Source organism: Panthera leo, chromosome E3 (assembly GCF_018350215.1).
Source record: "Panthera leo isolate Ple1 chromosome E3, P.leo_Ple1_pat1.1, whole genome shotgun sequence".
NCBI classification, from domain to species: domain Eukaryota; kingdom Metazoa; phylum Chordata; class Mammalia; order Carnivora; family Felidae; genus Panthera; species Panthera leo.
Genome location: NC_056694.1, coordinates 21,565,016 through 21,592,126, shown reverse-complemented (window position 1 = coordinate 21,592,126; position 27,111 = coordinate 21,565,016). Strand labels below are relative to the sequence as shown.

Sequence of the window (27,111 nt, the reverse complement as noted above, 5' to 3'; positions counted from 1 at the left end):
CAGCTTTATTTACATCAACATGAAAAGCAGGAGAACCTGGGTGGCTCAGTTGGTTAAACATTCAGCTTTGGCTCAGGTCATGAAATCACAGTCCATGAGTTCGAGCCCCGCATCAGGCTCTGTGCTGACAGCTCAGGGCCTGGAGCCTGCTTCAGATTCTGTGTCTCTCTCTCTCTCTCTGCCCCTCTCCAATTCATGCTGTCTCTCTCTCTCTCTCTCTTTCTCTGTCTCTCAAAAACAAACATTTAAAAATTTAAAAAACAACAACAACAACAACATGAAAAGGAGCAGGAAAGCCACAAGGCAACATGGGCCCGTGCCCAGGAAGGAGGTCTTGTGGCCATCTTTGTAAACAACACTAAGAAATCTCAGGTCTTGAGCTTCCAGATTCTCTCTGTTGTTACCCAGGGTGTCCGACCCTCATCTCCATGCTTATTCCCACCCTCACCCCCAGGTGGCCTGGCTGCTGTGATCTACACGGATGCCCTGCAGACTCTGATCATGCTTATAGGAGCACTCATCCTGATGGGCTACAGTAAGTGGGGCCCCAGGGTCACTTGGGTGGGTGACAGGCCCTCTCTCAGGAAGGGACATCTGCTCTCATCATGGGGATCAGCAAACCCAGCTGCCAAAAGCATACCCCTGGGGCATTCCATCACGGATGATTTCCTTGAGACATGGTTGTTTTAGCTGGAAGAGAACTGAACTTACAGAAATTTACTGTTTTTTTCCCCAAGTTTATCCATTTATTTTGAGAAAGAGAGAAAGCACCGGGGGTGGGGGTGGGAAAGGGCAGAGAGAGAGAGGGAGAGAGAGAATCGCAAGCAGGCTCTGCACTGTTAGCACAGAGCCGACGCGGGGCTCCGACTCACGAACCGGGACATCATGACCTGAGCTGAAGTCGGACGCTTAACCAACTGAGCCACCCAGGCGCCCCGGAAATTTACTGATTTTTAGGTAAAAATGAATAGTTCCTCCTATATTGAGAGGGAAAAATGATTAATAAATAAAAGGGACACAGGGACAAAATTCTTCTTACAGAAGAATTCCAATTAATAAATGCAGACAGAGGGAGAGAAATAGAAAATCAACATGAGGGCACCACCGTGATAATTGGAGGCAAGATTCAACGGTAAATGCTCAAGATAGCAGGGATTTTTGCATGATCTCAGTTACCATGTCCAAGATATTCACTAATCACAAAGGGGAAAATAGTCGCTTTACCGTGGGGCAACCTGGCATGCACCATTGTAGCTAAGTGATCGTGGTCAATGTCTCCAGGAATAGGACATATTGATATGTAGCTGCTCATAGGGTGAGAGGGACATAACGGAGCCTCTGTGCCACGCTTACCAAAAACACATAATTATTCAGGAATAAACATCAGACATCCGATGGAGAATCATTTTACAAGATTCCTAATCAGTTCCTCAAGAGTGTCAAAGCCACAAGAAATAAGGACTCGGGAATTGTCTAGGAACAGGGGTCGAGGAGATACGAGTTTTATCATAGCATTGTGCCTTTCTGCACACTTTAAATTGTGTTTATGTGCAGCTTTCGTCTTTTATTTTTTTATTTTTTATTTAAAAAAAATTTTTTTTTTTAACGTTTATTTATTTTTGAGACAGAGAGAGACAGAGCATGAACGGGGGAGGGTCACAGAGAGAGGGAGACACAGAATCTGAAACAGGCTCCAGGCTCTGAGCTGTCCGCACAGAGCCCGACGCGGGGCTCGAACTCACGGACCGCGAGATCATGACCTGAGCCGAAGTCAGACGCTTAACCGACCAAGCCACCCAGGCGCCCCAACGGCTTTCGTCTTTTAAACAAAACTATAAGGAAGTTAATTATGGAAAAATTGTTTCGCAACATGAACAAAAATTGTTCATTAACTTTAACAAATGTTTTGGACCCTCATGAAGAAGAAAACTTCACTGATATACCGTATGTGAAGAGGAAATACAGGGGCGCCTGGGTGGCTCAGCCAGTTAAGCATCTGGCTTCAGCTCAGGTCATGATCTCACGGTTCGTGAGTTTGAGCCCTGAGTTAGGCTCTGGACTGACAGCTCAGAGCCTGGAACCTGCTTGGGATTCTGTGTCTCCTTCCCTCTCTGTCTCTCCCCAACTCTCGGTCTCTCTCAAAAATAAATAAACATTTTTTTTTAAAAAAGAGGAAATACAAATGAGTAACAAATACATGAAGGACAATTGTCAGCTGTATTAGAAAAATGCTCGGTGTGGTCACTGTCATAAATACCAAACCTTTGAACCTCCCAGGGCTTCACGAGCTGCTTATGACAGGTTTTAGATGCAGAGACCCAAAATATAGATCTTCCCAAGTTCTGTCATTCTTAGCAACACCTCTAGATCTTTCCCCACAAAAGTATGGGTTCTCAGTGGGGAAGTTCCATTACTTAATCCATTACAGTCGGGCAGGAAAGAGATTACAGATCAGCCCTCTGTAATCTTCATCAATCTGCTTTATTAGATGTTCTCCCAAGGGATCTGCAGATATTCACATGTTGAAAACTAACTGGCCATATACGTGTGGGTTAATTTCCGTGCCCTCAATTCTGTCCCATTGGTCTGTGTATCCCATTGGTCTGTGAGTCTTTTTATGCCAACACCATATGGTTTTGGTTTCTGCAGCTTTATAATAAGCTTGAAATCAGGAAGCACGATGCCTCCCACCTTGTTCTCCTTTCTCGATGTTGCTTTGGGTATCTGGGTCTTTCGTGGCTCCATATGAATTTTAGGGTGATTTTTTTTTTCTATTTCTGTGAGGAAAGCCATTGAAATTTTGATGGGGATTCCACTGATTTTGTAGATTGCAGGGCACCTGGCTGGCTCAGTTGTCAGAGAATGCGACTGTTGATCTCAGGCTCGTGGGTTCAAGCTTCACGTTGGGCATAGAGCTTATTAAGAAAAGAAAAAGAATCTGTAGATCTCATTGGGGGGTGTGGACGTGCTGATAATATTAATTCTTTTTTTTTTAATGTTTATTTTTACTTTTGAGACAGAGAGAGACAGAGCATGAACGGGGGAGGGGCAGAGAGAGAGGGAGACACAGAATCCGAAGCAGCTCCAGGCTCCGAGCTGTCAGCACAGAGCCCGATGTGGGGCTTGAACCCATGAACTGTGAACCTGAGCCGAAGTCGGACGCTTAACCGACTGAGCCACCCAGGCGCCCCTGATAATATTAATTCTTCTAATCCATGAACACAATATCTGCCCATTTATTTGTGTTTTCCTTAATTTCTTTCATCAGTGTGTTATAGTTTTCAGTGCGCGGACACTTCATCTTCTTGGTTACAATTGTTCCTATTTTTTTTTTTTTTATCCTCTGTGTAAATGGGGATTGTAACAGGGTTTTCTTAATTTCTCCTTTCAATCATTTGTTAGTGTATAGAAACACAACTGATTTTTGTATGTTGGTTTTTGTATCTGCAACTTTACTGAATTCATTTAAAAAAATTTTTTAGATGTTTATTTTTCAGAGAGAGACAGCACAAGTCTCTCTCAAAAAAAAAAAAAGAAGAAGAAAAAAGAACCTTACAATATCACACTCCCAAATCCTCTCTTCTTTTATTGTTGCCATACATTTACAGATGTTTTAAACCCCAATACAACGCTACAAGTTTTGCTTTAGACAGTCATTTGTCTTTTAGAGTGATTAAAAAGAAGAAAAAGCCTTTTTTTTTTTTTTTAATCTGTTTATATTAACCTTCATTTTAACTAAACTATCTGTTTCCTCTACAGTCCTATGTATTTTGTATTATGTTATTAATATTTTTTAATGTTTATTCAGTTTTGAGAGAGAGAGAGAGAGAGCACCAGGAGGGGAGGGGCAGGCAGAGAGGGAGACACAGAATCCAAAGCAGGCTCCGGGCTCTTAGCTGTCAGCACAGAGCCAACGCAGGGTGAGATCATGACCTGAGCTGAGGTCAGATGCTTTACTGACTGAGCCACCCAGGCGCCCCTGATTATTAATATTTTGAGAAGCAATACATAATCACTACCGAAGGCATATAAAAAAAGTTAAGAACCTTGAAGGCGACTAACCTTCCTGAGTAGCTCTGCTCTAAGTAGGATTTCACCCATCTCCTACCATGCCCTTAACCACTTGGTGTGGATTGCTCTGAGTTTCTGGACAATTTGCTATTCCTCTGAATTCTAGGTTTTGCTGCAGTCGGAGGGATGGAAGGCCTAAAGGAGAAGTACTTCTTGGCCCTGGCTAGCAACCGGAGTGAGAACAGCAGCTGCGGACTGCCCCGAGATGACGCCTTCCATATTTTCAGAGACCCACTGACATCCGACCTCCCGTGGCCCGGGATCCTATTTGGAATGTCCATCCCGTCGCTCTGGTACTGGTGCACGGATCAGGTACAGACCAGCTGGCTGAGCGAGCGCCCTCTGGGAGGCTTCTTTCCTTGGGGGGGCCGGAGACTCTGGTTTTTCTTCCCTCCATCTGCTCTTGTTTGCATTCCCCGCCCCCCTTGCCCCCAAGCTCGACTACTTCCTTTTTACATCTGTGTGTTGTTTTACCTCTTGAGCTTGCTCATGTAGGGGCAAATCCAAAGCTACTAATATTTGCAAAGGGGAACTCTTTTCTTTTTGAGAGAGAGAAAAAGAGGGTGCAAGTGCGCAAGGGGCAGAGAGAGAGAGAGAGGAGAGAAAATCACATGAGGGGCAGAGGGAGAAAGAGAGAAGTGGGGTTCCCCCGAAGCAGGGCACAAGCTTACCCAATGTGGGACTTGAACTCACAAACCGTGAGATCGTGACCTGAGCCAAAGTCAGATGCTTAACGACTGAGCCACCCAGGTGCCTCTCTTTTTTTTTTTTTTTTTTTTAAGTTTATTTATTTATTTTGAGAGAGAGAGAGCAGGAGCAGGGGTGGGGCAGAGAGAGAGAGAGAGAGAGAGAGAATCCCAAGCAGGCTCTGCACCATCAGTGCAGAGCCTGATGTGGGACTCAAAACCATGAACCGCGAGATCATGACCTGAGCTGAAACTGAGAGTTGGTCACTCAACTGACTGAGCCACCCAGGCGCCCACGAAGGGAAACTCTTAATACATCCTGCTAATGTCGGGAAAGATCCACTAAGCAAAACAGATGATATATTTCAAAAGGAGGTTAAAACTGATAGTGGGCCTCATTTGCTCAACAAATACTCACTGGGTGTCCTCTGTGCACCAGGCACTTGGAAATCATGAGCAAACAAATCAGACAGGGCTCTCGCCTCTCTCGGAGCTCACCTTCTTCTAGTGGGGGGGTAGACAGACAATATATCTATTTAGGCAAATTGTGTGGAATATTTAAAGGTGATATATATCATTTTTTTTTTTTAAAGCAGGGTAGGGAAACAGGGGTTGAGTGTGGGAGTGCAGTTTAAAATAGGGTGGTGGTATGGGTTCCTGGGTGGCTGAGTTGGTTAAGCATCCAACTTTGGTTCAGGTCATGATGTCACGGTTCGTGGGTTCAAGCCTCACATTGGGCTCTCTACTGTCAGCACAGAGCCTGCTTCCAATCCTCTGTCCCCTCTCTCTGACCTTCCCCCACTCATACTCTCTCAAATAAATACACATTTAAAAAATTAAAAATAAATTAAAATTTTATTTATTTAAAAAAATTTTTTTTTTATTTATTTTTGAGACAGAGCATGAATGGGGGAGGGTCAAAGAGAGAGAGGGAGACACAGAATCTGAAACAGGCTCCAGGCTCTGAGCTGTCAGCACAGAGCCCGACACGGGGCCTGAACTCACGAACCACGAGATCATGACCTGAACCGAAGTCGGATGCTCAACCGACTGAGTCACCCAGGCGCCCCTGAAAATTTATTTTTTAAATGTGTATTTATTTTTGAGAGAGAGAGAGAGAGACCGTGATTGGGGAAGGGGCAGAGAGAGAGGGAGACACAGAATCCAAAGCAGGCTTCAGGCGCCCCATAAAAATAAATTAAAATTTTTTTAAAAAGGGCAGTGGTGGAACGTGCAACTCTTAATCTCAGGGTTGAGTTGACGCCCCACACTGGGTGTAGAGATTAAAAATATATACTAAAAAATAAATAAAATAGGGTGGCAAGGGGAGGTAGGACCAAGAAGTGATCCTTGGAAGCACAGGTTTCGAAGGAGAGGAGCAGGGCTCCCAGCGATAGGTGGGGAACAGAGTGTGCAGCAGAGGGAACAGCCTGTGCAAAGGAGAAAGCAATAAGGTACAAGGCAGCACAGGATGCATAATTAGCCATTGTGTTGACAGAGCGTGGATAGAATCAACGTTCACATTTCTTACATTTGCACAAAGGAGCCGGATGCATGTAGGTAAAAGAAAGAAGAGGGCTCATGGGCAGGGAGACAGGGCAGACGCGCCAGGTTGGATGGAAGTTGTTTCCTCCTGTGCACCTGTTCGTACTTTGTCAAGATTTAAGCCCCGTGAATCAAAATGCCTCTCCTGTCGAAGACCAGAGATCTGTGTGCCATCTTGGCAGCCGTATTGCAGAGTCAGGGCTGATGGAAGTTTAACCGAAGTAACGATCATGGCGTGGGGCCGCGGAATGTATGCCGGTCAACACTGCAGGAAAAGGAGGCAAGGTCCCCCCACGGGCCGCGACTCCTCGGCGCCCGGGGCAGTGGTGGGCGCAGCACACATGAACCGCCCCTCTAAGAGGGAGCCCGTCCTTGGCAAATCTTCTCCCCCTCAGCCCATCTCAGGTAGAGGAGACCTTGGGACACAGCGCAGATCTAGGTTAACAGCATGAGCTTTGAACTTCACAGGCCTGGGAGCACCTGGGTGGCTCAGTCAGTTGAGCATCCGGTTTCCGCTCGGGGTGTGAGTTTCAGCCTCGCATCGGGCTCTGCACTGACAGCGCGGAGCCTGCTTGGATCCCCCGTCCCCCTCCCTCTCTGCCCCTCCCCTACCTCAAAGATAAACATGAAAAAAAGCAAACTTACCAGGCCTGGAGTTAAGTTCAGGGGGCGTAACCTTGGCATCCTAACATCTTGTTTCCTCATCTGTTAAGTGGGGTTACTAGTGGTTACAGAAGAGGGAAGCATGAGGAATTCGGTCATAGTCCTTTTGTTGCAGAGACAGCTAATACACCATTAAAAACATTTATAGGTTTGCTATGCTTTATGTTACTGCTATTTTTTTTTTTAAGTAGGCTCCGCGCCCAATGTGGGGCTTAAACTCATAATGTTGAGATGGAGAATCGCAAAGGGGAGCCTTGTGTGGCTCAGTTGGTTAAGTGTCTGGATTCAGCTCAGGTCGTGATCTCACAGCTTGTGGGTTCAAACCCCATGTCGGGCTCTGTGCGGATGGCTCAGAACCTGGAGCCTGCTTTGGATTCTCTCTGCGCCTCTCTCTGCCCCTCCCCTACTCACGCTCTGTCTCTCTCCCTCAAATAAACGTTTTTTTAAAAATTAAAAAAAAAAAAAAAAAGAATCACATGTTCTACCCACTGAGCCAGCCAGACGCCCCTGTTAACTGCTCTTGACACAGTATGAATTTGTGCAAATATTTCCTTGAGATTCCTCACGCCCTTCTTAGTTGGGATCCCAGCATGCACCCTTTGAAAGCCGCCTCCAACCCACCTTGCATGGTTCAGGAGCCTGGGGATGTAGTCACAGAAGACTCTGTCTCCTTCCAAATGCCAGGCAGGGCAAGAGGGCCTAGAAACCCAAGCCCTCCTTGACGCTGTACTGGTTTTGACCACACAGTGTAGCTGCTGACCTAGATTCTGTAGAGTCTTCTGACTTGGTTCACTGTGCTGGTGCTGCCCTAGGGAACGCACAGCCCTCTGTCTAGGCTACTTTTAGAACAGGACACGGGCAAAGCAGCATTCACAATTCACAAAGAATGTTCCAGATCTTCCTGGGTAGAGACTGAGAAGGTAAGTAACAGTGGACAATTATAATGGCATTTAAACATTTCCTGATGCTGATCCAGGCCCTGATCTAACCATTCGGTGAATTAATTCCTTTTCATACCAGTCCTATGAACTGTGGTTCCATGACTTGGGCCTGGGGGTGTCTCTGTCTCTCTCTTAAAAAAATTTTTTTAAATTAAGAAAAAATTTTTTTTAGCGTTTATTCATTGTTGAGAGACAGAGAGACAAAGCAAGAGTGGGAGAGGGGCAGAGAGAGAAGGAGACAGGAGACACAGAATCGGAAGTGGGCTCCAGGCTCCGAGCTGTCCGCACAGAGCCCGACACAGGGCTCGAACTCAAAAACCATGAGATCATGACCTGCGCTGAAGTCGGACACTTAACCGACTGAGCTACCCAGGCGCCCGTCTCTCAAAAATTTTTTAATGTTTATTTATTTTTGAGAGAGGGAGAGGCAGAGCATGAGTAAGGGAAGGGCAGAGAGAGGGGGGAGACACTGAATGCAAAGTAGGCTCCAGGCTCTGAGCTGTCAGCACAGACCCGACACGGGGCTTGAACCACGAACCATGAGATCATGACCTGAGCTGAAGTCGGATACTTAGAGAAGTTCCATGGGAAGTTGTAACTGGCCCACCTTGGATTTGTACTTGTCCTTAACTGAAAATGGTAGCCAGAGAAATAGAGTAACTCTGTGGAGAAATCTAATTGGCCAGCGGCAATCCCAGGATAAAGGAGTGGGGAGGGAACAGAATGGGATTCCTGGCTTCCCGAACTGTACCATGGGTATTGGAGATAGGGAAGCAATGTTTCCTCTGAGGGAAGCCAGGCAAACCAAGATCCTAAGTCCTTGACACGTACTCAGGAGCTGTGCACACTTAGTTTGCCGTTACAGAGAGCCACCTCAGCTCCCAACCACCCCACTGTTTTCCAGGTGATTGTTCAGCGATCTCTGGCTGCCAAGAACCTGTCCCATGCCAAAGGAGGCTCTCTGATGGCTGCCTACCTGAAGGTGCTTCCTCTCTTCATGATGGTATTCCCTGGAATGGTCAGTCGTGTCCTCTTCCCAGGTGAGAAGACAGTGGGGAGTAGAGGCCATCTGTCTTTGAGTTTCAGGCCCTTTGAGTTTCATACATGTTCTAAATGTATGACTGCCATCATAGAATGTGATTGGAGTCCCTGCAGAGTGATTTTGACTGAGGTATCTCCATCCGGACATTTGACTCTATACTGTTTCCCAACAGGGGTTCAACAGGAACGTCTAGTATATGTCCAATCGAGGGGTGACCCGTGTGTATTTTTTTGAAGCCACAAACTGAGCTCAGACCTTGTGGTTCCAGATGTCAGTTTCCTAAAGACTAATGTGAGAGTTCCTCTTAATGCTTTAGTGTTTCAGCTCCATTTGGTCATTTTGGCCCAGTGGCCAAATAACTTTGGGGGTATTTAACAAAAATCAGGGATATCATAGCCTCTAGAATATTTGCCTTAGAAAAGTTTTTTTCAGTCTGGTAAAGTGATGACATTTGCACCGTGTGGATAAACAGGACTGGGGGGAGGGTGTAATCGGGAGTCACTGTGATGTCAGGAACTGCTGATCTGTATGGAGGAAAGTTCCTCTTCTTCCATATCGGTGAGCCTTCTCTCATGCCCACCAAGGCTGTTGTTAACTCAAAGGGGAGTGTAACCTAGAGTGCTTCCTCCTTTGTGCTTTATCCTAAACAGTGCCACCTGGTAAAGAAAGGGTAGTGTTATGCCCAGAATTCGTGATCCCCAAAGACCACTAGGGAGCCGAGTCCGATGCAAAAGCAAAGAGCCTTTATTCGAGCTAGCTCGAGCTCAATCCCCTACCTGCACCGACGCAGTGGTGAGATACCAGGGAAAGGGAAAAAGAGCGAGTTTCAAAAGGACAAGGTTTTATTGGGGCCTAGGGGCAGTTGGTCGGGTAATGGCTATGGCCTCAGCCGATTGGCTGGGGAAGGGTCCGAGTCCTGTTAGGCAGGTGAGGGGGGGTTACTCAAGGGGAGGAGGTGTGGTCAAGGTGAAGGACACAGAACTTAGATGGAGTCGGCCGGCGTAGGCCCGCCCTTTCAGTAGGATGGCCCAGAAATTTTGTCAGAATAATTTAGGACAGTAAGCATTAGGAGGAAAGTGTGGGGAGCTGTCCGTGGTGCTAGACACTGGGCTCATGCTCCTGCAGTCCAGATGGCATGGAGAACCCAGAGTCACTGGGCCGGTGTCCAGGGAAAGCGCACAAGGCTTGGAAAAACCCTCCTGAGACTAAGAGCTGGAGTGACTTGATGGAAAGTACACAGCTCTCGGGTAGGCTTAACATGTGCACAAGAAAGCAGCTTTAAACAACCTACGTTCATCACGCCGAGTCTTACCGAGAGTGCAGTGGTTATGAATATGGACTCTGATTTGAACGGTGCAGCCAGAATCCTGGCTCTGCCACATACTAGCTGTGTGACCTTGGAAAGCCACTTGCCTCTGTTTCCTCACTCATAAAACGGGGATATTACTTCATGAGACGTAAAGCAGTTCTGGCACAAGTAAGCACTGTAGAAGTGTTTGCTCTTTTTTTTTTTTTTTTTTTTTTTAATGTATTATCTCATTTACTCCTCAAAACAGCCTTAAGAGATAGGTACTGTTAAGGCTGTTTTCATTTACAGATGAGGAAATTGAAGCTCAGAGAAGTCAGTTAATCTGCTCATTTATTTAAAAAAATTTTTTTTAACGTTTATTTATTTTTGAGACAGAGAGAGACAGAGCATGAACAGGGGAGGGTCAGAGAGAGGGAGACACAGAATCTGAAACAGGCTCCAGGCTCTGAGCTGTCAGCACAGAGCCCGACGTGGGGGTCAAACTCACGGACCGCGAGATCATGACCTGAGCCGAAGTCGGACGCTTAACCGACTGAGCCACCCAGGCGCCCCAATCTGCTCGTTTATTTATTCTTCTGTGTATCCACCAAAAATCCTGAGAGCCAATGATCTGCCAGGCCTTATTCTAGAAGATGCTGGGGATCCATTAGTGAATAAGACAAACAGTATCTCTGCTGTTGTAGGGCTCACATTCTAGTGGTGGAGGAGAAAAAGATAAAAAATATCCATTGATTGTGCCGACAGCTGTGAGTGACAGGCACAGGGAGATGTTGCAGGGAATGCTGGGCAGTGGTTTCTTCTGACAAGCTTTCCAGGGATGTCTTCTGTGACAAGGCAGCCGTTGATCCACAAAGGGGCTCCTGGGTGGCTCAGTCGGTTAAGTGTCCAACTTTATCTCAGGTCGTGATCTCGCGGCTTGTGAGTTCGAGCCCCACGTCGGGCTCTGTACTGACAGCTCAGACCTGGAGCCTGCTTCGGATTCTGTGTCTCCCTCTCTCTCTGCCCCTCCCCTGCTCATACTCTGTCTCTCAAAACTAAACATTAAAAAAAAAAAAAAAGTTGATCCATATGGATGTTTTCAAAATACATTTCAGAGTGGAGCCAATAAGATTTTTTTTAAGTTTATTCATTTATTTTGAGAGAGAGAGAGAGAGAGAGAGAGAGATTGAGAATCCCAAGCAGGTCCTGCGCTGTAAGCACAGAGCCTGATGCGAGGCTCAGACTCACCAACTGTGAGATCGTAACCAGAGCTGAAATCAAAAATCCAGCATTTAACGACTGAGCCACCCAGGCGCCCCGAGCTAATAAGATTAATGATGGGTTGGATGTGGGGGTTAAGGAAGAGCAACCTAGACCCCTCCTAGGCTACGTGACTTGCCAGAAGTTACCTGGCTAGTGCTGGGTGAGCTGGGATTTGAACCTAGGTGCATCGGCCTCCAAAGCCCGACTCTTAATCACGTATCTTAGGATTTTTTTTTAAGTTTGTTTATTTTGAGAGAGAGAGCACGCATGGCAGGGAAGGGGCAGAGAGATAGGGAAAGAGAGGATCTCAAGCAGACCCCGCATTGTCAGCGCAGAGCCCGACGCGGGGCTTGAACTAATGAATCATGAGGTTTTGACCTGAGCAGAAACCAAGAATTGGATGCTCAACTGACTGAGCCAGCCAGGTGCCCCTCATGTTACTGTATCTTGCAGCAAATTACACTTTAAGCTTTGGATCGGTGTCTGGAAGACCAATCACAAGACCCTGACCATCACTGTTAACTGCCAGCCAATCAGCAATCACGATGCCATGTTCTTTGCCCCTAAGGACTTTGTAATGTAATGGATGAGTCTGGTACTCAGGAAAAAGCAAGCTAAAATATAAATCAAAACACTCTAGCATGTGGTACCAGCAGTAAGTGTGAAGAGAGAGTGAAGTAGGGTGGAGAGGGTGAGGTGGTCGTAGTGTGTTTGAAGGCCTAGACAAGTGCTTCTCCAAGTGTGGTCCCCAGTCTAGCAGCATCAGTGTCACCTTGGAACTTGTTAGAAATGCAGGCTTTCAGGGGCGCCTGGGTGGCTCAGTCGGTTGAGCATCTGACTCTTGATTTCGGCTCAGGTCATGATCCCAGAGTTGTGGGATCGAGCCCCCTCCACACTCAGTGTGAAGCCTGTTTAATTCTCTCTCTCTCTCCCTGTCTCAGTCTGCCTCTCTCCCCAACCTGTGCTCTCTCTCTTTAAAAACAATGCAAATTTTCAGGCCCCATCCAAGACCTACTGAATCAGAATCCCTTGGAGTTGAAGCCTGGCAATCTGTTTTTAACAAGCCCTCCAGAAGACTGAGAAACCCCGGCCACTCTACTTACCTGTTCCTGTGTCTTCCCCCATGTCTGCTCTGCCAGGTGCCCCCTGAATCCTCAATTGGGTCCAGAAACCACCTAAAAGGATGCTGCAGTCCTGAGCTATCATGAGTCTGGACAACACTCTCTTCTGCTTATCCAAGTGAGAAATGGTGCAGACTTTGAAATGAACCCTAGTGGAAACTAAGAGAGAAGCAAAACCACCCTCAAAACCAATAAAACACGAGTCTAGAAATGTACCCATTTTCAAAGCCAATGGTCCCACCTGAGCCCTGGAAATACACTAGGGGAATGAGACCCACCCATGATACTTCTAGCTGTATGATTTGGGGAAGCCTTTTCACCTCTCTGGGCCTCAATTTACTTGTCTTTAAAATAGGGGTAATAACCACATCTTCCCCATGGAGTTGTGAAGAATATAGAGAAGGTATATGTACTGTCTTTCTCTGTAGCACCTGAGCCATAGTGAACCTCCGGTGAATGTTGGCATTCAGAAACAGGTTTTGTGTTATTCGGATCTGACATTGCCAGAAGCATCCTTCTTGTCAAACATCAGAGGGTCTGACAGAAGAACCTGCCCCAGATCTGAATGGTTGATTAATTAACCTAAGGCATGTGGGTGGTTGTTACTGAATGGTGGGTTAATGATCTGCCAGGCCGCTGGTTCCACATGTAACTTAGCTGAGCCAACTAATATCCTTATGGATTCTTTAAGCTGAACAGACAAGGACAATGGCCTTGTAAACTGTGTCTGTCACATTTCATGGTTGAAGGTTGCATGTCGAGAAGGGTAAACAACATGAAGTTAACAACCAAAGGTTAAACTGTGTAGTTAATTAAATATCTCGGGGAGAGTCTTTCTTCTTCTAGATGTACCTTGAAGAGAGGGGCTTTTGGACAAAAAGAAGCAAAGCCCATAGGATTTGAAGGTGAACAAGACCTTTGCCCGACTGGGAGGCTCCTTACCATGTTCTGGGCATGGGAATGACAGTACTTCCTTATCTTTTAAGACTTCTCAGAGGAGTCATAAAAAGCCAAGAACTTTGAACTCTCAAAATAATTTTTCTTAAGATGTTTTCAGCTCAAGACTTCTCATCAAATATCACTTTTGGTCTACAGTTTTAATTTTATGTAAGGATTGAACCAGAGTTTTGGGGGCATCTACTTCTATTCCGCAGCAATTGTATGATCAGTTGTGGCCACAACACCCATTGGTGGATGTTAGTGGAGCAAAGGGTCCCGTCCTTGAGAAGACAAATGACAGCGTGTGGAGAAGTTTTATAGAGACCAGTATGACTTTGGACTTCCCAGTGGATGAAAGGGCCAAGAGTATTTCCATTTCTGAGGTCTGATGTTACAAAAAGGAAGATGCAACAATATTGCATTTAAAAAAATTTTTTTATTCATTTTTGAGAGAGACAGAGACAGAGTGTGAGCAGGGGAGGGGCAGAGAGAGAGGGAGGCACAGAATCTGAAACAGAGCTGTCAGCACAGAGCCCGACACGGGGCTTGAACCCACGAACCGCGAGATCATGACCTCAGCCGAGGTTGGAAGCTTAACCAGTTGAGCCACCCAGGTGCCCCATTTTGCATTTTAAAATCGTGGTCTCCTTTGACATTTATTAAATTAGCAGTTTTAATGCAGGTAAAAATATAGAATATATAAGCTCATCTGGTATACTGTCCAACATCTGCTTTTGAGGCCTCACCTAAATGGTTATCATGACATTGGAACTGCATTGGAGTGGGCGGGGGGTGGGGGGGAAGTCGGCACAGGCAGTGGAGGGCTGCATGTTCACTTGTAAACTGAGGTTCGAGATGGGCTGAAAAGCAGTGTCACCCCTCAAAATGAGGAAAAAGGACTGAAGCCTTTGGATTGAGAATAGGGGGCCAGGAGTGATTCATGGGAGTTAGTTTTCAGTCCATCTGGCAGAGGAGACTTGAGAGATCACAAGTGGCCCAGCCAAGGTGACAGGTGTTGGGTAGACGTTGGCACGGTGGTGAGGAGCATTGGTCGGCTCAGATATCCGGAGCTGAGGAAGGCAGAAGGTGACAAGGTGACAGGAAAGAGGTCACTCAGATGCAGGTGCCGAACCATTGAGACCATACAGAGTTCTGAAGGTCCCAGTGGTCACGATTGAGCCTCAGATGAAGTGACTGGCTGACTCATTAAAGATGGAAAACATACACTCTCTTGGTCTTCCTCCTCTGAAAAATTGGATTGGGAGTCAGGAGACCTGGGTTTCAGCTCTGCCTCTGACATGACGTAGGTGTTTATAATCAGGTCCCTCGCCCTGGTTCCTTATCTGTGAAATGGTTAAAGTAAACTCTGCCTTCCTCATATGGTTATGAAAAAGTAAACAGCAGTTCTGTGATAGCTAGCCTCGGCCCCATAAAAATTTATTGAGCACCTACTCAATGCCACACACTCTGTCCTCCGAGCCGGAGACCTAGGCTCATCTTCTGGGATTGTGTTCATCCTTAAGCTAGGAAGACATAAAGAACTACAGATGCCAGGGAGCACCTGGGTGGCTCAGTCGGTTGAGTGTCTGACTTCGGCTCAGGTCATGATCTCACAGTTCGTGAGTTCGAGCCCCGCCTCGGGCTCGGTGCTGACAGCTCAGGGCCTGGAGCCTGCTTCAGATTCTGTGTCCTCCTCTCTCTCTCCGTCCCACCGCTGCTTGTGCTCTGTCTCTCTCTTTCAAAAATGAACAAACATTAAAAAAATTAAAAATAAAAAAGAAAGAACTACAGATGCCAGGAAGCCATGATGGATTTACACTAGAAGACTAGAATGCTGTCCAGGAGGGAAAAGACCTGATACAGAATTACAGGGAGAGGAGGAGAGACACTCAGCCAGCGTGGTCGGGTTGTTATGAGCCTACAATGAAAAAAGCTATTGAGGAGATGGGTAAAGAAGGATTTAGAAAATAACTCGCCACGTGCCAGTCAATGGCATTCGCCTTTGCACCTCCGACAAACGGCAGGCAAGATGTGAAATGCTTGCGGCCCCTTTTGGGGGATCCGGGGATGCAGCCTGATGTAGGACACTTGGAGAGAGTGGCCGCTTAGGTGTATGTCAGCTTTATTTGGGTCACAGTAATAACAGCTGCAATGCATCCAGCCCTTCCTCTGTATCGGACTGTGTTAAGCGCATGACGTATGTCACCTCGGCTGACCCCCGCTACGATCGTTATGTGACCGTCCCAGTTTTGCAGCGATGGCAAGGTTAAACAAGAAGGTCGTGGTGTAGAGTCCAGGCTCCTTTATTTCATTGAGCTATGCTGGTATATGCAAAAACCCTGGCTCCTGGTGCCGGCCTGCGTCAGTCGGGCCGTGTTTTGGCAAGGCCTGGGCTCAGAGGCTCTGCTCACTCTGGGCCTCGTTTCTTCCACAGATCAAGTGGCTTGTGCGGACCCAGACACCTGCCTGAAGGTCTGCAGCAATCCCTCTGGCTGCTCGGACATCGCGTACCCCAAACTTGTGCTGGAGCTCCTGCCCACAGGTAATGCCCCCTCTCCCCTGAGTGCAGTCCCCTGGAGCGTCCACAAAGGAGGGCCTCGGCTGAGCCCTGACCTGAAGGAGGGACAAGATGGGAGGGCCGTGGGAAGGACCGAGCCACAGAGCCCCCGAATAAAACCCAGGCCCTGGCTCTGCAGGGGTCTCCGCCTGACTCCCCACAAGCAACCCCAGTCCCTCCTCATGGTCCCCTGAGTTCTGCCCCCTCCTAGGGGCACCGACTGGGATCAGCTGGTGCTACAGGCCTGGGGCCCTGGGGTCAGGAGTGGAGGTAACAGCCGGTAGCAGGAGAAACCTGAGGCCCATAGACCTCCCTTTTGCCCCCAGGGCTCCGTGGGCTCATGATGGCCGTGATGGTGGCGGCGCTCATGTCCTCCCTCACCTCCATCTTTAACAGTGCCAGCACCATCTTCACCATGGACCTCTGGAATTGCATCCGGCCCCGGGCGTCCGAGAGGGAGCTCATGATTGTCGGCAGGTAAGGCCGTACCGAGCAGGGCCGGGGGAGGGGAGTGAAAAGTCTCACACACCCAGGGAGGAGAAAGCTGAGCCCACCCAGAGGCCACGCCCCACCAGCCACTCATCCTGGAGGCTCAGCCTCCTCTGATGGCAAAGGGGAGGTTCCTTAGGACTCTGCGTGCAGAGAAGTCACTCATCCAAGAGACGTTCCCTGAGCACCTACTATGTGCCAGGTGGCCGGGCGCACAGCAGTGCAAAGCAAAGATTTAGTTCTTGCTTTCACAAAACTAAAGAGAAGAGAATTACAGAGAAAGGATAATTAAAAAGCAAATTACAGAGTGCCTGAGTGGCTCAGATGGTTAAGTGTCCAACTCTTGATTTTGGCTCAGGTCACGATCTCATGGTTCGTGGGATCGACCCCCACATTGGGTTCTGTGCTGATGGCATGGAGCCTGCTTGGGATTCTCTCTGTCCCTCTTGTCTCTGCCCCTCCCCTGCTCACGTGCTCTCTCTCAAAATAAATGCATAAACGTTTTTTTTTTAATTAAAAAAATAAGAGGAAATTACAACCCCAATGAGTGCTATGATCAGGAGCCAGGAGATGTAAACATTCAGAGGAGGAGTCCCCAGCCTGGACTGGGTGGGACCCCAAAGCCTGGTAAAAAGGGGATGGGGTTCTGGGGACTCAGGAAGGCTTTCCTTAAAAAAAATTTTTTTTTAATGTTTATTTATTTTTGAGAGAGAGAGAGGCAGAGAGAGACAGAACGTGAGCGGGGGAGGAGCAGACAGAGGGAGACACAGAATCCGAAGCAGGTTCCAGGCTCTGTGCTGTCAGCATGGAGCCCGACGCGGGGCTCAGGCTCACAAACTGTGAGATCATGATCTGAGCCGAAGTCAGACACTCTACCCACTGAGCTACCCAGGCACCCCCTCAGGGAAGGCTTTTCTATCAAGGCTTTTTGCAAGGTGCTGAAGTCTAGTGGGGGGAACGGAAGTGGCCAAAATGAATGGTATGCAAATTTTATGTAAAATACATGCTAATAAGGCATCTTGGAGCCCGGAGGGCTGTCTCAGTCTTGGTTTAGTGAAAGCATTCTTAGGTCAGACACAGACAGCATAACCCAGAAAAGAAAAAATAATCGTAATACATTAGACTTCATCAAAAGCTAAAAGTTTTTCACTTCAAAGGACACCATCAAGGCAATGAGAGGAGACGCCACAGATGAGGAGAAAATATTTGCAAGCCGTGTAGCTGACAAAGGATCTGCGATCTAGATCAATCTACAAAATGAGACTGTACCCCTAGAAAGCTACACACCCCCTAGAATGGCTGTAATCAAAAAGGCAAGGAGGCTCAGTTGGTCGAGCGTCCGACTTCAGCTCAGGTCGTGATCTGTGGGTTTGAGGCCCACATCGGGCTCTCTGCTGTCAGTGCAAAGCCCGCTTCAGATCCTCTGTCTCCCTCTCTGCCCCTCTTCCACTTGCGCACGTCTCAAAAATAAATAAACATTAAAAAAAGAGAGACAGACACGGAGGTAGAGAAATAGCAACTTTCATAGCACTACAGGTAGGAATGTAAAACGGTCCAACTGTTTAAAACAGTTTGGCAGGTTTTTTTTTTTTAATGTTTATTTTTGAGGGAGACAGCGTGAGCAGGGGAGGCGCAGAGAGAGAGAGGGGAACGGAGGCTCTGAAGTGGGCTCAGTGCTGACAGCAGAAAACCCGAGGTGGGGCTCGAACTCACGAGCTATGAGATCATGACCTGAGCCGAAGTGGGACGTTCGAACGACTGAGCCACCTGGGCACCCCAGCAATGGATGCTCTGAATCTTGATTGTGTTACCCGAAGTTCTGGGATTGTACACTTGCGATGGGTGAATCTTATGGTGTGAAAATTCTACCCCAATAGAGCTGTTAACAAGAGACAGCAGTAAGCATCCCGGGAGGCATACTAACCAGGGTCTCTCTTGGCCTGCTGTCAGGGTGTTTGTGTTGTTGTTGGTGCTGATCTCCATCCTCTGGATCCCCGTGGTTCAGGCCAGCCAGGGGGGCCAGCTCTTCATTTACATCCAGTCAATCAGCTCCTACCTGCAGCCGCCTGTGGCTGTGGTCTTCATCATGGGATGTTTCTGGAAGCGGACCAATGAAAAGGTAGCTCTGGACGAGTCCCCGCCACGCGAGAAGCTAGCGCCGCCCCGTGAGGGCGTGGGTGGCGTTTCCGGGGATGCGTTTCTGTGGAGGGAGGCATGGGGAGGGTGCCACCCGGCCTTTGCAAAGCAGCGATGGGGGTTCTGTGTTGATGCATTCCGTCACTAGACGGGGGAGCCGAGTTAACAAGGAGTGAATTATGCATAAATGATTAGTCGCGTGTGAAAGATAAACAGCTGAGTAACTTGCAGTCCTTTCAAATCACTGACGTGTGCATCGACCGTCCCTAGAGAGCCAAGCTCTTGAGGACGGCTTGTCGAGGTCGAGGTCGAGGTCCGCAGAGGCCCAGGCCGGCCGCCCCTTAACCTTGGACGTCTCTAAGATGGCCTTGCTCTGATTTACAGGGTGCTTTCTCAGGTCTGATCTTGGGCCTTCTCCTAGGCTTGATTCGGCTGGCCTTGGACTTCGTTTACACGCAGCCTCGGTGTGACCAGCCAGATGACCGCCCCGCCGTGGTGAAGCATGTCCACTACCTCTACTTCTCCATGATTCTGTCCGCGGTTACTCTGATCACGGTGTCCGTTGTGAGCTGGTTCACGGAGCCACCCTCCAAGGAAATGGTACATTTGGGTTTGGTACCGTGTAACCACGGAGACCCTGTGCCGTGAGCAGACGCACCCACGCTGGCCTTAACAAAGAGGGTTCGACTGTTCAAAAAGCTGGGACATCCAGGGTTAGGCCTGAGGGACAGCCTGATTCAGGACTGAGGATCATCAGAATCCATCCTTATTTCTGCCTCTATTTGTAGGCACCACAGGGGCCTGCCAGCTTCTAAGGCTTTTATCTTCTCTTATATTCATTAAGCAATAGCAGAAACATGTTCATCCCAGCATTTCTGGCAAAGCTCCCGATTCCCATCGATGGAGTCGGCTCGACACATGTATCTGCGAACCAATTCAGTCCCTGTAGCTAGAGAAATATATGTGCTGAGTGGCTCACGGGCGGGTCCCCCCAGATTCCCGGGCTGGGGTTAAGCCCTGGGGGCTGGAATGAGGGAGGGGTGGGGGGAGGTCCCAACAGAACTGAGGCTGCTGAAATAACCTGGGGGTATCGTGGGGGAAATATGCCCACTGCTTCTGAAGAGTGCAGGGAGTGGAGCTCGTGGTAGGTGCAGTGACAGGGCCAGGCCGGGGACATTCTCAGACATGAAGCTGAACGCGGGGTCGAGCAGGGGACCCCAATCTCCTAATCCATCGCTGCTCCTTAGGTAAGCCGCCTGACCTGGTTTACTCGTCATGACCCCATGGTCCAGAAGGAACAGCCACTCCCACCAGCAACTCCCCTGCCTCTTCCCGTCTCTCAGAATGGGACCCCCGAGACCAGCATCACCACCATCCAGTTGGAGATGATTCAAGAAAACATATCCAAACCCCACAGCTGTGAGTGGTCTCTCCTCGGTTACAGTTGAAGAAGCCCAGGAAGAATTCTCTGTTTCAGGGGGGAATTTTTCTACCAAATCATAAGCCAGAGAAGGGGCAGAATTGAAATTTTAGCACCGCCTGACTCCTAATGTCCAGCCTTGCAAGTGGGTTCTTCAGTAACTTTCTTTCTTTCCTTTAGTTAGTGTTTTTTAAAAAAAATTTTTTTTAATGTTTATTTTTGAAGGAGAGAGAGACAGTGTGAGTGGGGGAGGGGCAGAGAGAGAGGGAGACACACACACAGAATCTGAAGCAGGCTCTAGGCTCTGAGCTGTCAGCACAGAGCCCAATGCAAAGCTTGAACCCACGAACTGTGAGATCATGACCTGAGCTGAAGTTGGACGCTTAGCCGACTGAGCCACCCAGGCGCCCCTAAGTTTATTTATTTTGAGAGAGAGAGAGAGAGAATGAATGGGGGGAGGCTCAGAGAGAGAGAGAGAGAGAGAGAAGGAATCCCAGGCAGCCTCTGCACCATCAGCATGGAGCCTGATGCAGGGCTCGAACTCACACACCACGAGATTGTGTCCTGAGCTGAAATCAAAAGTCAAACACTTAACCCACTGAGCTCCCCAGGCGCCCCTCAGTAGCTTTCATCAGATACCTCGCTGGGAAGCAATAGCAGCAAACACTTGCTGAGCGCCTGCTAGAACATGGCTCACCTAATCCTCTCGAAATCCCACAAGGTAGGCTGGAATACTACTGGCATTCTCTACATTACACTCGTTCCAAACTGGCAGCTTGCAGACATACTGTGGTTTAGCCCACCTGCCATTGTAATGAAATGTGACTTAGCATTTAAAAATCGGGAGATTGCATGTAAAATTCCAGATATCTGTCTTCTCTTGGAAAATGGGGAGATTGTAACAACACTGGGCCCACGTGTCTGCACGACTGACATCTGGAGCTTGTAAAGCGGGCGCCTTAAGACCTGGGATGGGCCCTTCAATTAGCCAAAGTCCCCACCAGCCCCTATTGCCTCCATGACCCTGAGGCTGTGGGCTGTTGTTCATCATCACGCGTGGCCCTGTTATATATATATATATATATATATATATATATATATATATATACACACACACACACATACATGCACACACACACACATACATGCACACACATGCATACACACTGTGGCTATGTGTCCACATCAGCCTAACAGGGGAAACTCAAGTATAGATCCAGGAGGCCGTGCATTTCAAGAGACACGAGAGATACACCAAGTATTTGTTACTATGTGCGGAACACATCTGGTTGGTCCCCTTGGTGTCTTCTCCCGGACGCACAGCCCATCCTTATGACCTTCCTTTGGGTTCTTCTAGGTGACACGACCCCAGAGCAGTCCAGAGTGGTACGGGCCATCCTGTGGCTCTGTGGGATGGAGAGCCGGGGCAAGGAGGAGCCCCCCAGCAAAGTGGAACCCGTCATCGTCTCCTTGGAAGAAAACCCCCCCGTGAAAACCCTTCTGGACATCAACCTCATCGTGTGCGTTACCTGTGCCGTCTTTGTCTGGGGCTACTTTGCTTAACGTGGGGTGAACCCAGGGGTCCGAGCTCTCGGTTTATTTTCCATGCCCTGTTTTTGTAATGAGAGAAGACAAGTAATAAAGCTTTGTTTGTTTACCACGAGGCTTCATGGGAGTTCCTCCGGGGCATTTCCAACATGACACCGAGCTCTTTTCTTCTTCTTCTTCTTCTTTCTCTAGTTTATGTATTCATTTTTGAGAGAGAGCAAGCAAGGGAGGGGCAGAGAGAGAGAGAGGGAGAGAGAGAGAATCCCAAGCAGGCTCCACACTGTCAGCATGAGCCAGATGCAGGGCTCGAACCCACGAAGCTGGGGAGATGGTGCCCGAGCTGAAATCCAGGGTGAGGCACCTTCTTCAAAGGCAATGGATTGCTGGGTTGCTGTCGGTTAAGCACCTCGGTTAAGTGTCTGTTGATTTCGGCTCAGGTCACAATCTCATGGCTTTGTGGGTTCGAGCCCCACAGTGGGCATTGGGCTCTTGCTGACAGTGTGGAGCCTGCTTGGAATTCTCTCTCTCCAGCTCTCTGCCCCTCCCTTTCTTGCTCTCTCTCAAAAACAAATAAACTTAAAAACATAAAAAAGCAATGGCGGTTTGAATCTGGGGGAAAAAAGTGTAAACGGTTCCTTTTCTCAAAGGGCTGTTCACTCTTCTTACCTGTCGTGGAACACCAAGAACGACATTCAGAGGGATAAAGAAGCTAAGACACCCCCAAGGCCTCCCAGCCCAGCAGCTGCCACACCGGCCCGGCCGAGCGCTAGCCCTTAACCTTCTCCCGCTCCCTTCGACGTGCGGGGACCGGGACCTGCGTCCCACCGCTTGCCTTCCACGCTGGCGGGCTTTGGGGGAAGCAGCGGCCGGTCCCCAGCGCTTTCTCACTGCAGGGCTGCTCCTCCCTGAGATCCCCGGGAAGTGGGCCAGGCGGCGCCCTGGAATCTTGTGCTTGAAGAAAATCCGGGAACTGCGCGCCCTTTCCAAGCACTGGCGGAGCCTTTTCTCTGCTTCGTCGTCCACGTGCTGCTTCCCCTCAAACAAGCGGCCGGAAGGATGGACAAGTCTGTCCACAGCGAATCTCTGCTGGCCCAGGGGCAAAGCCACCGTGTCCCGGGCTGGGTCGGCCATCCTCAAGTCTGTGTTCTGGGCCCTCGTGGGGTCTGATGGGATCTCCGGTCCGGGCTGTTGGCCCCACGCACGGCTTAGAGGGAGGGCAGACCTCCAGAGCTAGCCGGGAGCCCACCTCTGGGGCGGCCCGGCGCCATGAGCGAGGATTCCAGTCCCGGGACAGAGGGGGCTGGCAGGGTGGATGGGAACCACTTGCTGGCGTGACAGGGCTGGGGAACAGGAGTCTCACAGGGGACCCCGGTTTCCACACTTGAGAGGAACATGGACAGGAAACCGGGGGCCGAGGAGCCATCGGCTCAGTCGCTCAGTGTGTCGTTGCCCTCGGTACCTGGGGGCAGCCTTGTCGGAGGCCGGGCCTTGCCACGCTGATCCGTGGGCGGAGGCACACCCCAAACTTTGCGGGGAGCTCCTCGCCAGCGTGTTGCTGGCAAGAGCCTGAGACGACGTCTGAGGCGAGTGGGCTCCAGGGGGCCGAACATCCTTCTCCAGGGGCCAAAGGTGGGGAGGGGAGGCCCGGCAGGCCCTGCTGGGGTCCTGAGCTCCCCCGCGCTGCCCCTCCGCCAGGCCCCAGAGATCTCTGCTGCTGCTGGTCGGGGTCGGAGCTGCGTTTCGAGCAGGCCACGGCCATCTCCCCCGGATCACTGCCACAGCCTCCCCACTGGCCTTCCTGCCTCTCGCCTCGCTCACTGTCCACCCACAGGCAGAGAGAGCGGATCTGATCAAGCCACTGTTCTGCGTAGGTCCCTTCGGTGACTTTCCCAGGCTCGCAGGATGAAGTCCACGTTCCCTGATGGGAATAACCCCTGATGGCCAGGCCTCTCCGCGGCTTCGACTCTGACCCTCTCCCCTCACAGGCTAAGTCCACGTCACTCTCGGGGTTCCCCACCGCTGGGCCAAGCGCAGGGCTGGTGCACGGTGGGTCCCGGAAGTCCGGTTATATCTGTCTGCTCTTCCCTCCACCTAACCTACCCCTCCTCCTTCTTCTGCCTAACTCCTAGCGTCTGCTTAAACACCACTTCCTCCGGGAAGCCTTCTGGGATCATCCCACTCAGGCCCATTAGGGCATGTGCCTTCAAAGCAGGTATCACACATCATCATGGGTTCCTTAACTGTCTTCCCAACTGGAGTGAAAGTTCCACAAGGGTAAAGTCTGTCACACGGACACCTAGCACAGTGCCTGGCGAACGCACAGGTGGAGGGCCTCCGCAGCCCTGCCCCGGCCTGACTGCCCACCCCTGCCCGGGGACCAGGAAGGAATACCCACTAGCCCTGCACAGATTCAGCCCCCGAGGTCTGAGCTTGTGCAGGGGACCAAATGGCCAGTCAGTGCAACCTCGACCACAGACAACGAAGGGTCTGCAGGGCCGCCCTTTGCATTGGCGCTCACCTTCGGGACAGTCGGTTGGCAAACGGGGCCACCTCTGCCTCCCTAAGGATGTGTTCCTCTGTCCGCTGGCCCCCCTTCCCGCCACCTCCACCTAAATCTGGGCCTGAATCAGCTCTTCTCCTGGGGTCCCCTGCCAAGCAGTCTGGCCCCTGCTCTAGTCCATTCCCCGCGGTCACAGCCGCAGGGGTCTAAACTACAAACCACGGGGACTGCCACCCCCCTTCGCCCCCACCATGGCTCCCTCAGCGGCTCCCAACTGCCCTGGACAACTGGACGAGGCCCTTGGTGCTCCAGCTCCTCCTCACCTCTCAGCCCGGCTCCCTGCCTCTGAGGCATCTACTTCACCAGCTGTCCTTCTGTCTGCAGGGCCCGCCTCCACCTGCCCGTGGCTCCTCCCTCTCCACACCCTGGTGCGTGTCCTGGGTTCGTCTGCCAGTTTCCCCGGCAGCCAGGGCCATGCTTGTGTGGCTCAGGTTGGGTCCCCAGGGTCTGGGCCAGCACATGGAAGAGCGAGCCCTCAGTATTTACTTGGAGGACACCCAGCAATTATGTAGAAGACCAGGCTTCAATTCTGAGGGTCCTTGTGTAAACATACAAATGCGGGGTCCCTATCATGAACTGACATGCAAACAATTTTTTGGTCATTCAAATCTAATTTATTGATGTGCATAAAGACTCCATTCAGATACAAGTAGAGAGGGTGAAAACAGAACGCTGATGACTTTTTTGGTTCTCTCAAAAGAATAGTTGGTTCGAATGTTGCCCCACATGTGTCATTTGTGATGACATTCTCATGTGTGTGGTGTAGACCCTAAGGTGACCCTCGACGATCCCCACCTCCTGGTTTTCGTGTCCTTGTATAGTCCTCTCCCCTTGATGGTGGACAGACCCACAACCGTCTACTGACCAGTTGAACATGGTGGAGGTGACGGGATATCAGTCGGTGGTTACATCACATCACGTAAGACCGTCTTGCCAGCAGATGCATCCTGGAGACTGTCTTTGCTGGTCTGATGCACTAGCGGCCACACTGGGGAAGCCAATGAGTCGAGGGGCTGTAGGAAGCCTCTAAGAGCTGAGGGGGACCTCCAGGTGTGGGCCAGCAAGAAGCCAGGGCTCTCAGACCTTGTGGTCCTACAACCACAAGGGAGCTTAGGTGTGGATCCCTCCCCAGTTGAACCTCCAGATGAGACCCTGACCCTGGCCAGCACCTTGACAGCGGCCTGTGAGACCCTATGTGGAGGCCCCGCTGAGCTGTGCCTGGACTCCTGACCCACAGAAGCTGGGAGGTGATACGTGTGTGTCGTTTTAGGTTGCCAAGTCTGTGGGCGTCTGTCGCGTAGCAATGGAGAACTGACACACTGTGTATGGCTCGTCAACGTGTGGGAGACACAAAGGGGGAGGTGGCAGGGAGTATGGAAAGGAAAGTTCGCCCATGGAGCCACAAGGGGTCTGTACAGCTGTGTCCCTGAGTGAGCAGAGGGGGACAGCTTCTTTTAGGAAGTGCATCAAGTAGGGGCCATTTGGTTGTCAGTAACAGAAACGAACCCAAGAAAGCTGATGCAAAAAACACAAAAGGAATTTATTGTGTGGCTCTGAGGGCAGGAAGTGCAGAATGGCCTCAGGACCCAGATGGGCTGTGGGTGGCAAGGGGACTACCGAGACACCCCCAGAAATGGCTTCCAGAGAGAGGTGCCCCGACACCACCCCACTTTTTGCCTGGCTCCCCTTAGCTGGCAGCTGAGGTAGCTCAGGCCACTTTCTGCCTTTGGCTTTGCTGTGCCGGATCTTTCCCCGTCCCTAGCTCCGCCACCATGATATCAGTGGGGGCCACTGGTTTAGAAACATCCGTCAGTGAGCTGCTGCTACCCAGTGGGATGTAAGACTCTAGACCGTGAGTCACTGATGTCACCTGGGGCCCTGGAGCCAAGAGACGGCAGAACAGTCTGTGAGACAGGGTGGAGTCTCTGAAGTTCGGTTGCAGACCACCAGGGCCACGGCGCTGGTGGGGAAATGGTGGGAACAGACGTCAGGTAGAGAAGCCAGAGAAGGATCGCCTTCAGACCTTCAGCTATGAGCATGTGTGAGACTCACTGGGAGCTACAGTCCCAAGAGAGGGACAAGGGTCCATCCGTGGAGCCCCCAGGGATTTCCTTGGTCCAGCTGCATCTAAACTCCTGGGGATTCACAGAGTAGGACCAAGCAGAGTCAGGCCGCCAGAGGCCTGCGCTGACCCCCCGTGGTCTCCAAATGCTGGATTAAGAACAGGACAGATGGGTCCTGAATGCAACGTGTGTCAGTCAGGAATAGGGCCATGACCCCGGTGTCGCTGTGGGCAGGGGAGCAGGAAGAGAAGGCCTGAGCACACAGGGCTAGAACATTCTATGAGAAAGCATTCCGTAGAGAAGGGAAGGAAACCATCTGAAGGGGCAGATGACCGGCACCATCTTCTCAGACACCAGCACCTTCCTGGATGAGCAGGATGGCCACCGTGAGTTTAAATCACAAGACCTCTCCTGCTCTCTGGCGGTGTTAGTGCCAGGAGAAGGGGACGGCAAGGTGGCGACTCTCCCAGCAGGAGTAATCACGTCTCTGTGGGACCTTGGAGATGCTTCCACCATGATGCGGTTACAGCTCCGAATGCAAGCCAAGCCGCCCACACCCCACTCTGGTCCTCCCCCATTCAGGAAGATGCGCACTGGCCTTGGTCTGGTATTCACCTTTGACACGCATAACCATCATTTTTCTTTAGATTGGAGCTGTTGGGGTTGGGAGATCATTACCAACAAAGGAGAGTGAAAACCAAAACATTCTTAAAATAAAGAGGGTCTGTGTTGTATTTTGGAGCCAGCAATAATAAAAGGCATGTGCCGCTCTGGAGAGA

The 27,111-nt window shown here is 50.0% G+C and overlaps 1 protein-coding gene across 2 annotated transcripts in view; it reads left to right on the top strand.

Moving 5' to 3' along the window:
* SLC5A11 (solute carrier family 5 member 11) overlaps nt 1–21,782 on the top strand; it is a 38,797-nt gene extending 17,015 nt beyond the window's left edge. The window contains exons 7-15 of one of the 2 annotated variants that reach the window (XM_042921563.1): nt 455–535; nt 4,178–4,383; nt 8,811–8,946; nt 15,994–16,101; nt 16,443–16,593; nt 18,556–18,724; nt 19,126–19,341; nt 19,989–20,160; nt 21,519–21,782. In XM_042921563.1, the coding sequence (XP_042777497.1) occupies nt 455–535; nt 4,178–4,383; nt 8,811–8,946; nt 15,994–16,101; nt 16,443–16,593; nt 18,556–18,724; nt 19,126–19,341; nt 19,989–20,160; nt 21,519–21,724 (1,445 nt within the window). In that variant the 3' untranslated portion in view covers nt 21,725–21,782. The remainder of the gene's footprint in view (nt 1–454; nt 536–4,177; nt 4,384–8,810; nt 8,947–15,993; nt 16,102–16,442; nt 16,594–18,555; nt 18,725–19,125; nt 19,342–19,988; nt 20,161–21,518) is intronic. The other variant, XM_042921564.1, reaches the window with a different exon arrangement.
* The last annotated feature ends 5,329 nt before the right edge of the window (nt 21,783–27,111 follow it).